The sequence below is a fragment of the Melanotaenia boesemani genome, chromosome 15 (genome assembly GCF_017639745.1).
Source record: "Melanotaenia boesemani isolate fMelBoe1 chromosome 15, fMelBoe1.pri, whole genome shotgun sequence".
Classification (NCBI taxonomy): domain Eukaryota; kingdom Metazoa; phylum Chordata; class Actinopteri; order Atheriniformes; family Melanotaeniidae; genus Melanotaenia; species Melanotaenia boesemani.
Genome location: NC_055696.1, coordinates 34,448,665 through 34,463,806, shown reverse-complemented (window position 1 = coordinate 34,463,806; position 15,142 = coordinate 34,448,665). Strand labels below are relative to the sequence as shown.

At 45.6% G+C, this 15,142-nt stretch overlaps 1 protein-coding gene across 1 annotated transcript in view; it reads left to right on the top strand.

Moving 5' to 3' along the window:
- Window positions 1-9,208, top strand: part of LOC121654668 (alpha-1A adrenergic receptor-like) — a 38,937-nt gene extending 29,729 nt beyond the window's left edge. The window contains exons 4-5 of the mRNA XM_042008901.1: window positions 3,629-3,750; window positions 8,638-9,208. Of these exons, the coding sequence (XP_041864835.1) occupies window positions 3,629-3,750; window positions 8,638-8,907 (392 nt within the window). The 3' untranslated portion in view covers window positions 8,908-9,208. The remainder of the gene's footprint in view (window positions 1-3,628; window positions 3,751-8,637) is intronic.
- The last annotated feature ends 5,934 nt before the right edge of the window (window positions 9,209-15,142 follow it).

The following is a 15,142-nucleotide window of genomic DNA, read 5'->3' as shown; positions in this document are numbered from 1 at the left end:
TTGGACTTTCTGGAGCGGTTCTTAACTGGTTCAGGTCCTATTAAGAAGGCCGGAGTTATTTTGTTACGATCGGCAGCTATGAATCTGAGCGAGTGGCCATGACTTGTGGAGTCCCCCAGGGGTCAGTCCTTGGACCTCTTCTGTTCAACTTGTATCTGCTCCCTTTGGGTCAAATATTACAGAACTATAGCATTAGTTATCAAAGTTATGCTGATGATACACAACTTTATGTGTCTCTGTCACCAGACGACTGCAGTCCAATAGACTTAATGTGTCAGTGTCTGGAGCAAATAAACACCTGGATGAAGGAGAATTTTCTACTATTAAATGAAGACAAAACTGAGATTATTCTGTTTGGTAGCAAAGAGAAGAGGGTCAGCATTGGTAAACACCTGGAGACTCGGGCTCTTAAAATCACCAACCAAGTTTGTAACCTTGGAGTGTTGATAGACTCAGATCTGACTTTCAGCAGCCACATCAAAGCTTCACTAAGAAGGTTTTTACCAGCTCAGAAACATCAACAGAATTAAAAGTTTAGTCTACCAGTAAGACCAGGAGAAACTCTTCCATGATCCATCTCCAGTAGACTGGATTACTGTAATGGTCTTTAACAGGACTTCCCAGTAAGACCAATAAACATCTGCAGCTCATCCAGATGCTGCTACTGGAGTTTTAACCAGGACTAAGACATCTGAACACATCACACCAGTTTTAACATCTTTACACTAGTTTCTAGTTTATACTGGTTTTTAGTCAGTCAGATTTTAAACCCTTCTGATGGTTTACATCCTAGAACGGTTTAGGTCCAGAGCCATCTGTGATATGTTCAGAGAACCTAAACCTAGCAGAGCTCTTAGATCCAGAGATTCTGATCAGCTAGTCCAGACCAGAGTCCAGACCAGGGTCCAGACCAAAGTCAGGACCTGAGTCCAGGCCAGGGTCCAGACTAAACATGGAGCAGCAGCATTTGTTCTTCTGCAGTGGAGGTGAAACTTCCACCAAACGTAGACCCTTAAATCCAGGTTAAACATTTCTGTTCTTTGGAAATTTTGAATCCAGCTCTGCTCCACTTCCTTATGGGATTCCCCAGGGGTCGATTTTAGGGCCCCTGCTTTTCTCTTTGTATTTACTGCCCCTGGGATCAGTCCTGAGAAGGCATGGCATCTCTTATCACTTTTACGCTGAGATATATGTGCCACTTAAAAGGAAAAAAATGCTTTCTCCCTGCAAAATATCAAAGCCTGGTTGGCCCTAAACTTTTTATATCTTAATAAGAAAAAAAGTGAAGTGATGGTGTTTGGTCTCAGTGGCTTTTGTGAACCCTGCTCCACTGATTTTTGTCCTTTGGCAGGTTTTTTTTTTTAAAGCCAACAGTCTCAAACTTGGGTTTTAAGATGGACAGTGATTTTAAATTGGATGCTCTTTATTTTGGAGTTGTTGTATGTCTGGGAATCTTTAGTTATCTGTTTATTAGTTGATTTAGATAAGGAGACTACAGCTTATTAGTTTATTTGTTTGTTAAGCTATAACAACTCCTGGCCACACGGTAGCAGCAATATTCAAGCTAAGGTTAACTGACAGAAGGAACAGGATGAGCGAGCTCAGCTGTCTCCACAGGGGTTAGCCAGTCCTCCCTTGCACGTCTCCAGCTGGACTGCGTAAGACGGAGCACATAACCCCGTCCTGGCCTCCCTCCATCGGCTGCCAGGACACGACAGAGTTCATTTTAGGATTTTTTTAAACCTGTAAATGGTCTGGCCCCTCCTTCCTCTCTGACCTGCTCCACTCCTACGCTCCTGCTCGGTGCCTCAGGTCAGCTGACCTGCTGCTCCTGGACGGTCCGAGGTCCAAAGCTCAGAGGGGACCCAGCTTTTTAGGTTGCCGGTTCCTCTCCACATTAGACAGCCTCCTCATTGTCCAGTTTTAAAACTCATCTTAAAACCCATTTTTATTCTTTAGCTTTCAGCCCACCATGAGACGGTTCCTGTTTTCTGTGGTTTGTTTAATTTATTGGTTTTATTTGTTTTTAATCTGTTTATTCTTTTAAACTTTCTTGTTGTTTTTAAACTGTTTTAAAAACAATGAAAAATTATTTATAATATTTTATTATATTATTTATTTCCCTGTTGATTTCTGCAGTTTTTGTGTTGCTTGTCCGTTTATGTGCAGCACTTTGTTCCAGCTGTGGTCGTATAAATAACGTTGAGTCGAGTCGAGTCGAGTTCTCAGCGTCTCTGCAGGATATCTGCTGCTGACTTTAACTGGTCTGCTTTTAATCATTTTAATGTAGTTTATGGTTTTATTGTGATTCTTGCTCTTTGTTGCCAGAGGTTTCCTGCTTCTGAATGCTTTCTTAGCTCCACCTGTGATGCTGTTAATGTTTTATGTGAAGCATTTTTCAGTTGTCCTGGACATGAAATGTGCTGTAGAAATAAACTGCCTCGTTTTGTTAGAACACACAAAATGTAGGTAATAACGATCTAGATCTAGATGGATGACTATGTCTTGGATTTGGTTCATTTCTCCAAGATGTGACGTGGAAGCAGATCCTGTGGATGGAAATTTTGTAAATACTGTATCGCATAAAAAAACGGTAACGGAAACACCGACATTTTTAAAAAAAACCTCTCAAATATCACTAAAAAGTTTTTACTCTTTGATGAGGTGGTTTTTTGGATGGTATAAATGTATATGTGACCAGTTCATTTCAAGTAAAGATGGCGAGTAAAGATGAGTAGACACAGGAGAAGACGGACATCTTTTTACAAAAAAAAAAAACGCCATCCTTGATAGCAAACAACAGCGAAAGCGTAGTTTTACAAAGAATTCGAATCTCATTCCTCCTCAGACTGGAAGCAAAGTGAAGATTTTATGAGAAAACTGCTAATGTGCTAAACACCATTCAATGGAAACGCCTGCAAATCGCAATTTGACGAAATTTTAGAAATATCGCTTTTATTTTGCAAAAAACTGTCAAACGCAGCTTATGACTCATTTTATGTTTTTTAGGTTTATACTTGGCATACAGGACGTTTGTAAAGGTTAGTTAATGAGAACTTTTACTGTGAGTTAGCAAGTCATTGAAAAAACAAGACAAACATAAAAACATGATGCTTCCGAGAGGCTGCTAGGTGGGGTTTTCCATGCATGTTTACCGATGATCGCAGTTATGTACCGATTTACTGACTGCACTGTGTGAAGTAAAACAAGCGCACCCTGAAGAAGGTTGGGACGATTTGCTCAGTCAGCATTTATCTCGTATTCTATTGGCTGGGAGATGTTTGACAGACAGCTCATTCAGCAACCAGAGAATGTGTCTGACTGATGGAACAAAACCGAGCTGCAGCTCAGGAGATTTGAACCTGCAACGCTAAACCTGAGAAGAGGACCAGAGATTTGAAGGAAGACAATGTATTTGAGAGCAAGAAGAGACTTTTAGAGTGTGAGAGCAGAGTTTTGGGAGAGAGAAAGATGATAATTGAGCATGAACACAAGAAATCTTTGTCTCAATTCAAACAATTACGCTGTTGAATGAAGAGGGACACCTGCACAGGTGTGCTGGTGTCAGGAGGTCTCGATCAGCCCGACGCTCATTCCTTGTTTGTTTATTTATTGTTGGTGTTTTCAGGCTCCTTCGACAGCAGCCTCCGTCCTCCTGAGACTCTCTTCAAGGTCATCTTCTGGTTGGGTTACTTCAACAGCTGCCTGAACCCCATCATCTACCCCTGCTACAGCCGCGAGTTCAAGCAGGTAGCCTTCCTCACTGTAGCCTTCCTCACTGTAGCCTTCCTCACTGTTGTCTTACTCACTGTAGTCTTCCTCACTGTTGTCTTCCTCACTGTAGTCTTCCTCACTGTACCCTTCCTCACTGTTGTCTTCCTCACTGTAGTCTTCCTCACTGTAGCCTTCCTCACTGTTGTCTTCCTCACTGTAGCCTTCCTCACTGTTGTCTTCCTCACTGCAGCCTTCCTCACTGTTGTCTTCCTCACTGTAGTCTTCCTCACTGTAGCCTTCCTCACTGTAGCCTTCCTCACTGTTGTCTTCCTCACTGTAGCCTTCCTCAGTATTGTCTTCCTCACTGTTGTCTTCCTCACTGTAGTCTTCCTCACTGTAGCCTTCCTCACTGTAGCCTTCCTGAACTGTTGTCTTCCTCATTGTAGTCTTCCTCACTGTAGCCTTCCTCACTGTTGTCTTCCTCACTGTAGTCTTCCTCACTGTAGCCTTCCTCACTGTAGTCTTCCTCACTGTTGTCTTCCTCACTGTAGTCTTCCTCACTGTAGCCTTCCTCACTGTAGCCTTCCTCACTGTTGTCTTACTCACTGTAGTCTTCCTCACTGTTGTCTTCCTCACTGTAGTCTTCCTCACTGTAGCCTTCCTCACTGTTGTCTTCCTCACTGTAGCCTTCCTCACTGTAGCCTTCCTCACTGTTGTCTTACTCACTGTAGTCTTCCTGACTGTTGTCTTCCTCACTGTAGTCTTCCTCACTGTAGTCTTCCTCACTGTAGCCTTCCTCACTGTAGCCTTCCTCACTGTTGTCTTCCTCACTGTAGCCTTCCTCACTGTAGCCTTCCTCACTGTTGTCTTCCTCACTGCAGCCTTCCTCACTGTAGTCTTCCTCACTGTAGCCTTCCTCACTGTAGCCTTCCTCACTGTAGTCTTCCTCACTGTTGTCTTCCTCACTGTAGTCTTCCTTACTGTAGCCTTCCTCACTGTAGCCTTCCTCACTGTAGTCTTCTTCACTGTTGTCTTCCTCACTGTAGTCTTCCTCACTGTAGCCTTCCTCACTGTAGTCTTCCTGACTGTTGTCTTCCTCACTGTAGCCTTCCTTACTGTAGCCTTCCTGACTGTTGTCTTCCTCATTGTAGTCTTTCTCACTGTAGCCTTCATCACTGTAGTCTTCCTCACTGTAGCCTTCCTCACTGTAGTTTTCATCACTGTAGCCTTCATCACTGTAGTCTTCCTCACTGTTGTCTTCCTCACTGTAGTTTTCCTCACTGTAGTCTTCCTCACTGTTGTGTTCTTCACTGTAGTCTTCCTCACTGTAGCCTTCCTCACTGTAGTCTTCATCACTGTAGTCTTCTCACCATAGCCTTCCTCACCGTAGTCTTCATCACTGTAGTCTTCCTCACTGTTGTCTTCCTCACTGTTGTCTTCCTCATTGTAGCCTTCCTCACTGTTGTCTTCCTCAGTGTTGTCTTCCTCACTGTTGTCTTCATCACTGTAGTCTTCCTCAGTGTAGTCTTCCTCACTGTAGTCTTCCTCACTGTAGTCTTCCTTACTGTAGCCTTCCTCACTGTTGTCTTCCTCACTGTAGCCTTCCTCAGTGTTGTCTTCCTCACTGTTGTCTTCCTCAGTGTTGTCTTCCTCAGTGTTGTCTTCCTCTCTGTAGTCTTCCTCACTGTAGCCTTCCTCACTGTAGCCTTCCTCACTGTTGTCTTACTCACTGTAGTCTTCCTCACTGTTGTCTTCCTCACTGTAGTCTTCCTCACTGTAGCCTTCCTCACTGTTGTCTTCCTCACTGTAGCCTTCCTCACTGTAGCCTTCCTCACTGTTGTCTTACTCACTGTAGTCTTCCTCACTGTTGTCTTCCTCACTGTAGTCTTCCTCACTGTAGCCTTCCTCACTGTTGTCTTCCTCACTGTAGCCTTCCTCACTGTAGCCTTCCTCACTGTTGTCTTCCTCACTGCAGCCTTCCTCACTGTAGTCTTCCTCACTGTAGCCTTCCTCACTGTAGCCTTCCTCACTGTTGTCTTCCTCACTGTAGTCTCCCTCACTGTAGCCTTCCTCACTGTAGCCTTCCTCATTGTAGTCTTCCTCACTGTTGTCTTCCTCACTGTAGTCTTCCTCACTGTAGCCTTCCTCACTGTAGTCTTCCTGACTGTTGTCTTCCTCATTGTAGTCTTCCTCACTGTAGCCTTCCTTACTGTAGCCTTCCTGACTGTTGTCTTCCTCATTGTAGTCTTTCTCACTGTAGCCTTCATCACTGTAGTCTTCCTCACTGTAGCCTTCCTCACTGTAGTTTTCCTCACTGTAGCCTTCATCACTGTAGTCTTCCTCACTGTTGTCTTCCTCACTGTAGTTTTCCTCACTGTAGCCTTCCTCACTGTAGTCTTCCTCACTGTTGTGTTCTTCACTGTAGTCTTCCTCACTGTAGCCTTCCTCACTGTAGTCTTCATCACTGTAGTCTTCCTCACTGTAGTCTTCTCACCATAGCCTTCCTCACTGTAGTCTTCATCACTGTAGTCTTCCTCACTGTTGTCTTCCTCACTGTTGTCTTCCTCATTGTAGCCTTCCTCACTGTAGTCTTCCTCAGTGTTGTCTTCCTCACTGTTGTCTTCATCACTGTAGTCTTCCTCAGTGTAGTCTTCCTCACTGTTGTCTTCCTCACTGTAGTCTTCCTCACTGTAGCCTTCCTCACTGTTGTCTTCCTCACTGTAGCCTTCCTCAGTGTTGTCTTCCTCACTGTTGTCTTCCTCAGTGTTGTCTTCCTCACTGTAGTCTTCCTCTCTGTAGTCTTCCTCACTGTAGCCTTCCTCACTGTTGTCTTCCTCACTGTAGTCTTCCTCATTGTAGTCTTCCTCACTGTAGTCTTCCTCACTGTAGTCTTCCTCTCTGTTGTCTTCCTCACTGTAGCCTTCCTCACTGTTGTCTTCCTCACTGTAGTCTTCCTCACTGTAGCCTTCATCACTGTTGTCTTCCTCACTGTAGTCTTCCTCACTGTAGCCTTCCTCACTGTAGCCTTCCTCACTGTTGTCTTCCTCACTGTAGTCTTCCTCACTGTAGCCTTTCTCACTGTAGCCTTCCTCACTGTAGCCTTCCTCACTGTAGTCTTCCTCACTGTAGCCTTCCTCACTGTAGCCTTCCTCACTGTTGTCTTCCTCACTGTAGCCTTCCTCACTGTTGTCTTCCTCACTGTAGCCTTCCTCACTGTAGCCTTCCTCACTGTTGTCTTCCTCACTGTAGCCTTCCTCACTGTAGTCTTCCTCACTGTTGTCTTCCTCACTGTAGTCTTCCTCACTGTAGCCTTCCTCACTGTAGTCTTCATCACTGTAGTCTTCCTCATTGTAGCCTTCCTCACTGTAGCCTTCCTCACTGTTGTCTTCCTCACTGTAGTCCTCCTCACTGTTGTCTTCCTCATTGTAGTCTTCCTCACTGTAGTCTTCCTCACTGTAGCCTTCCTCACTGTTGTCTTCCTCACTGTTGTCTTCCTCAGCGTTGTCTTCCTCAGTGTTGTCTTCCTCACTGTTGTCTTCCTCACTGTAGTCTTCATCACTGTAGTCTTCCTCACTGTAGCCTTCCTCACTGTTGTCTTCCTCACTGTAGCCTTCCTCAGTGTTGTCTTCCTCACTGTGGTCTTCCTCACTGTAGTCTTCCTCACTGTAGCCTTCCTCACTGTTGTCTTCCTGACTGTTGTCTTCCTCACTGTAGTTTTCCTCATTGTAGCCATCCTCACTATAGTCTTCCTCACTGTAGTCTTCATCACTGTAGTCTTCATCACTGTAGCCTTCCTCATTGTAGTCTTCCTCACTGTAGTCTTCCTCACTGTTGTCTTCCTCATTGTAGTCTTCCTCACTGTAGTCTTCCTCACTGTAGTCTTCCTCACTGTTGTCTTCCTCACTGTAGTCTTCCTCACTGTTGTCTTCCTCACTGTAGTCTTCCTCACTGTTGTCTTCCTCATTGTAGTCTTTCTCACTGTAGCCTTCATCACTGTAGTCTTCCTCAATGTTGTCTTCCTCACTGTAGTCTTTCTCACTGTAGCCTTCATCACTGTAGTCTTCCTCACTGTAGTCTTCCTCACTGTAGCCTTCCTCACTGTTGTCTTCCTCACTGTAGCCTTCCTCACTGTAGCCTTCCTCACTGTTGTCTTCCTCACTGTAGTCTTCCTCACTGTAGCCTTCCTCACTGTTGTCTTCCTCACTGTTGTCTTCCTCAGCGTTGTCTTCCTCAGTGTTGTCTTCCTCACTGTTGTCTTCCTCACTGTAGTCTTCATCACTGTAGTCTTCCTCACTGTAGCCTTCCTCACTGTTGTCTTCCTCACTGTAGCCTTCCTCACTGTTGTCTTCCTCACTGTTGTCTTCCTCACTGTAGTCTTCCTCACTGTAGCCTTCCTCACTGTTGTCTTCCTCACTGTAGCCTTCCTCACTGTAGCCTACCTCACTGTTGTCTTCCTCACTGTAGTCTTCCTCTCTGTTGTCTTCCTCACTGTAGTCTTCCTCACTGTTGTCTTCCTCACTGTAGTCCTCCTCACTGTTGTCTTCCTCATTGTAGTCTTTCTCACTGTAGCCTTCCTCACTGTTGTCTTCCTCACTGTAGCCTTCCTCACTGTAGCCTACCTCACTGTTGTCTTCCTCACTGTAGTCTTCCTCACTGTAGTCTTCCTCTCTGTTGTCTTCCTCACTGTTGTCTTCCTCACTGTTGTCTTCCTCATTGTAGTCTTTCTCACTGTAGCCTTCATCACTGTAGTCTTCCTCATTGTAGTCTTCCTCACTGTTGTCTTCCTCATTGTAGTCTTCCTTATGTTGTTCTACCTCACTACCATCTTCCTCTTCCTATTTTTCTTCCGTCATTCCTCCTTATCCTGGTATTCTTGCCCCTGATCTTCCTCCTCCTCACCCTGGTCTTTGTCTCTGGTTCCAGGCCTTCATCCGGATCCTGCGGTGCCGCTGGAAGAAGAAGCGCCAGGGTTGGCAGGCTTACTGTAACTACCGCAGCCAGCAGGGCTCCAACAGCTCATCCGTCCTGAACGGCAGCCAGCAGACACTGTCCTCTATCAGCCACAGTCCAAGCTGCATCTCCTCTAAGCCCCGCCCTACGCTGTGGCCGTCTTCAGGCCGACACGTCCTCCCCGGCAGAGGGCGTCCATGCTACCAGGGTGCAGCCCGAGGAGCCAACAGTCCTAAAACCTAAACCAGACAAGATGAGCTGGCGGACACGCTACCTGATGTAGTAGGACTTACCTGAGCTCCCCCACCTGATTAATGGTTGACCTGTGAAAGGGGGTGGAGCTCCTGACAGACTTCCTCTGTCCATGACTCATCAACAACAAATTCAGAGAAAAAGAGAAAAAGAAAAAAGTGTAATCCAAAACTTAGATGCAAGAAACAAAATTTCATGACATCTGAAGTCAGAGAATTCAGAAAATGTAAAAAAGAAATGAAAACAAACAAAATTCTGTGACGTTTTTATACATTATTTTCTTTATTTAACATTATTTACGGTGTGTTGGTTTTTATTGTTATTAAAATTTATATTAGTCAGAAAAAACGAGTTGATATAGTTTCAACAAACAAAACTCAGAAATCCATCCCTCCATCCATCCATCCAACCATCCGTCCATCCATCCATTCATCCCTCCATCCATCCATTCATCCATCCCTCCATCCATCCATCCATCCATCCATCCATCCGTCCAACCATCCATCCATCCATCCATCCATCCATCCATCTGTCCATCCATCCGTCCAACCGTCCATCCATCCGTCCAACCATCCGTCCATCCATCCATCCATCCGTCCATCCATCCATCCAACCATCCATCCATCCGTCCAACCATCCATCCATCCGTCCATCTGTCCATCCATCCATCCATCCCTCCATCCATCCCTCCATCCATCCATCCATCCATCCGTCCATCCATCCATCCATCCACCCATCCATCCGTCCAACCATCCGTCCAACCATCCATCCATCCATCCATCCATCCGTCCAACCATCAATCCATCCGTCCATCCATCCGTCCAACCGTCCATCCATCCGTCCAACCATCCGTCCATCCATCCATTCATCCATCCATCCATCCATCCATCCATCCGTCCAACCATCCATCCATCCATCCATCCATCCATCCATCCATCCATCCATCCATCCATCCGTCCGTCCATCCGGCCATCCATCCGTCCAACCATCCATCCAACCATCCATCCATCCGTCCGTCCGTCCGTCCAACTACTCAGGGTTTCCACGGTAACGTGACAAACACTGTGACTTCAGCAGATTTTGATTCTAATGTTTCCTCATCAGCTCAACCCTGGTTCTGGTATAATTCATTCAGTTCAATTAACACTAGTCCAATAACTAATTCATAAAAATAATTAACGAGCTAAAGAACTTAATGACTTGGATCAGAACCAGGAAGGAAAACCTCCATCAAAACCAGAACCAGGTGGAGGCGCTTACCCATATCACCCATGGGGAGGGCTGCCACCATTAAAATGATGGTTCTACCTGAGTAAACTACCTTTTTCAATGATACACACTAAACCATCCTCCAGCTGGTTTAAGTCACTGGGCTCACATATATCTAAATTTCTAAGGAAAAACAAGCCATCACGTATAAGTCTGGTCCAGACCTGGGCATATCACAGTCCGCATGCCACATCCAGCCCTTAGTGCATCCCTGTCCGGCCCGCGTGAGGCCAATCATAAATTACAACATGGATAGATTATAAAAATATCTTTGTTATATGTGCAATACAACTGTGCTGCTTTTATCTTGAAAAGCATTACGTTACTTCAGTATTGGCGTATGCGTGTGATGCGAGCTTTGAGTGATGTGAACTAGAACAAGTGATGCTAGCCAGGTTACCCTCAAGATATCAGCTCACGGTAAGAAAAGAAAAGTTGATAACGAATGTCGCGTTTTTAACAAGACGTGGACCGACAAGTACTTCTTCACAGAAATTAAAGGTAAAGCTGTGTGCTTGATTTGTGGTCCACAGGTTGCTGTGTTAAAAGATTACAATCTGAATCACCACTACACGACCAAACATGAGGAGAAATACAAAAATCTGTCTGAAAAAGAGCGCAAGGGTGTCTGATGCATTGCTAGCTAAACTGCAAACCCAACAAGGACTTTTTACCAAACTTCACACCACCAGAGCTGCAGCTGTTAGGACAAGTTATGTCATTTCTTACTAAATCGCCAGAAAAAATGAGGTATTTTCTGACGGAGAGTTTATTACGGAGTGCTTATTGGACTCTGTTGCACTGATATGCCCAGAGAAAAAGAACGCGTTTGAGAACGTCTCGCTTTTCGACGCACTGTGACGAGGCGGGTTGAGGACATCGCTGGAAACTTGGAGCTCCAGCTGAAGAACAGAACTGCAGAATTTTGTTTTTCTCTGGCTTTGGATGACAGCTGCGATAACCACAGACTTTCAAGTCACAGAGGAGCTGGCAGCCATGAAAGGGACAGTCTCTGGTAATGACTTATTCACAGGTAAATGCATGTTGGACAGAAGGACTGAAATGGGACAATCTGGCAGGTGTGACAACAGATAGTTGTCCACATCTGACTGGGAAAAATGTTGGTCTTTTAAAGAGAATGCAGGATAAAGTGACAGAAATTGACATTTTTGCATTGTGTTACACATCAGGAAGTGTTGTGTAAGACGGTGTTTAAGATAAACCACGTTGTTGATGCTGTAACTAAAACAGTTAACTTCATCAGAGCTATTTCTGACATTATCCAGCATTTCACAACAGCTGTTAGCACAACATCCTATAATACACAACATCCTATAATATTTGTGATATTGTTTCCTCACAGCAGCATCAAGCCAGATGTTTATCACTTTTAGTGTTTAATGCTACTTTTAGTACAGAGACAGAAATCAAGGAGTCATTTCCAGAATGGGGGTCGGGGGTGGGTGGGGGTGTTTCTGCATTGTGTGATATGCATGTTTGTGCGTGAAACTGTATGAAAGATTGACTTCTATTTTTTTTTTTTTTTTTTGATCTGTGCAAAGGCTTGTTTTGTTTTAACTATGCATAAAGTGATTTTTCATGTAAAGCACTTTGTTACAGATTAAATGGCCCTTCAGCAGTTCAGCTTTAACCTCTTTTATTCCAGGTTTTTCTTACTGATTAGTTTATTCCTTACTGCTCCATAAGCCACATCCTCCTTTCTACCAGTTCACTTCATGTTGGCATGCAGCCATCTAGTCCTCACCGCTGACTGCTGGCCGGTCCTTTGTAGTCTGAAGGCGTCAGTCTAATTGTTTGATTGAGGCTGGAATTTATCTATTTCTTAGTTTATTTCCTCTCTTAATATTGAGTGATTAATGCAGCAAATTCAGGCCGACCACTCCAGCGTCGGCCTCCATCCTGGTTCTCTCAGGTGTGACAGGTGGCGTCTCATTTCCAGTTTTTAGGGATGAGAGATATTCCACCTTGTTTCTGACTATAATTACTTTAGAGGTTCAGCGTCCTCGGCGTCCCTCACGCTCACCACCTGCAACCGGACATGACGTGAAGTAGAAGAAGGTCTGTCCCAGAAAAGAGTGGAGTTAGCGGCAGGTCTGACCCCCGGTGGCCGCAGGCGGAAGTTTTATCTGTAACACAGGCAAGGTTTTTCATCAGACTGGGTAAAAAAAAAAGTCCAGTTAAAGCCAGCTCCATGTCCAGCTAGCCCTTCTGTTGGTCCATTGACCAGTTCAACTGGATCTACTCCAGACTGGTTCCAGACAGACTTCTGATGTAGTGGACCAGCTGGTTACTCAGGAAGTCCAGGTGGATGAAGGAAAGGTTGAGCAACACAAAAGCCACACTGCTGATGGACCAGGACCAGGACTAGGACCAGGACCAGGACCAGGACCCAGACTAGAGGAATGGGATGGCAGAAAACAAAAGCGGGGTCTCCAGACTGTGGCAGAGCTCAGTGAGCTCATATCAGGGCTGCTTGAACCTTCATGACCTGAAAATAAAGTCCACCAGAGAAGACCAGGAACTGATGAGATGTTATTGATATCAATACCATGATCGATTCTGCTCATCGATCTGGTTCTTTATTGATTCTCTGATCAATTCCTGACCCGCTTTTCTAAGAAGAAACAAGAACAAATTTACTGTGTGAATTTACTGTGTGAAGAAGGCAGGCCGGTGCAGCGGTGACTGGAACAAGGGAATTTAACCACTGCACAACCAGCAAGGCCCAGGTGGAGGTAACGACAACCAGGTGAGCTAACGAACAGCAAAAACTGCAACACACCAGGGATGGAAGTACACACTCAGACAGGAAACCAGAGAAGACAACGAACACAGGAGCGTAAAAAGAAGCCAAAACAGTCTGATCAGGATGGCCAGCAGGTCGGCTCCGACATGTCAACCAAGAAGAGGCACCACCAACCCTGAAGACTACAATTCCCAGGATCGCAGTTTGAAAATGGGCATATTCCATAAACATATTATTATTATTATTATTATTATTATTATTATTATTATTATTATTATTATTATTATTATTATTATTATTATTATATACATGCAGACCAACATGGAGGTACATTTCCCCATTGCCAGAGTTACCAGTGGGGGGGCACACATACTGGTTAACTGGGATAAATATGGAGGTTTCCAGTATGTGTTCTTCTCATGGCTTCCTGATCTTTACAGTTTTTAACCTACAGTATTTCTCCAGAACAGAGATGAGTGTACGATTTGCCGTCGTTACAAAGAAAATTAAATCACCGTCCAGGTTTTCCTCAAAATAAACCAGAAGCTCCTTTTTTTGCTGGTCCTGAAATAAGGCTGGTCCAGATTGCTTTGGATAAAACAGACGATCAATAGTTTCCTCTTCATTTCCACAGAATTTACATTACAAGTCCACATTGTTATTGAACCTTTCCAGTATGTTTTGTGTTGATAGCTCTGGTGTAATATGTGAAACTTTCTTTTTTTTTTTTTTTTTTTAACTTGTCCTGTCCAGCATCATAGCAGCAAAATGATAATCTGGTTGCTGTATCGTGCTGAACAAATTTGCTCTGCCAAGGGGAGGCCTATGGGTAAGGCTCCTCTTGATAATCTGATTCATTTATTTATTTATTTACTTTGAATCATGGAATCTATGTAATCTTGCTGGACCTGACCGGAGGGGACAGAAAAAGATGGAAAACAGCAAAAAGAGCAAAAGAAGAAAGGAGACAAAATAGATCACAGACAGAAGGAAACGATCCTTCAATCCACACCATCACCAGACAACAAACTGTTACACCTGTACATGAACACACCAGAAAATTTCCTACAACTTTTACAAAAGCAGAAACACACACACAGAAAAAACAGGGCTGCTAGTCATTAAGAGTTTTTAAATAATAACCAAATCAAAAAGACATAACAGCGACCAGATACTAACTCACAGGAAAAATATAAAAGAAGAATTATCTCTTAGTATTAAAACCCACTGGACAACTCAGTGACTGTGTCAGCATGCAGAGCATGAGGAAGAGGAGTGATCAGTGATGAAGAGTGATGAGTGAGATCATGCAAATGCGACCACGCCTCCACGGAGGCCAGAGGCAGACCAGGGCCAGAGGCCTGGGCCCCAAGCAGCAGACCCAGAGCACCAACCCAAGCCACCCCACCACGAAGACGACTCCAGCCCCACCCGAAGGGGGGCAGAGGAGAACCCCAGCAAGAGCCCCCCACGGTCCCAGGGCACAGGTCCCAGTGGACCAAGATCAGCAGCCGCCGGCCCCGCCAGGGACTGGCCACCCAGGGCAGCCCAAGCGAAGGGCCCAGGGCCCCAGGAGCTCAGAGGCGGCCACCCCACCCCCCAAAGGCAGAGGGCCCGCAACATGCCCAGGACCAGGCCCCCCCAGACAGCCACCCGGCGTAGGCCAGCACACACCCCGATGTTCCAGCCACACACCCTGGGAACCAGGGTGCTATTGGCCCCCTCCCCTCACTCCCCACCTACTCCAATTTGCACCCCATATAACCCCACACTCACACCCTCCCCCGCGCCGCACCCATAAGCACTCACCACCACACAGTCACGCCACACACAACCCACCCACCATGCCCCGTAGGGGACATCCCAGGCGGACCAGAGGACAGTGAGCCCCAAGCACCCCCCCTTGACCCAACACCCACAGAGCCAGCAGCCCACCAGCGCAGCCACCCCGGGATCTGGCCCCAGGGCAACCCCCCCCAGCCATACACAGGGGGAACAGGGGTGTGAGAGGACCCCAATACCCTCTCCCTCCCCGCTCCTGACTGTTTATGTAGTGTGTGTTGTGTACAATTAAAACTGAGGGGCAGTGACCGCAATGAGCCGGGAGCCTGGCCACCTAAGTGGCCCCGCCCGCCATGCACCGCATGCCATGCCCCCCAGGTGTTGTTTGTGTGTTGTGTTTCTTGTGTT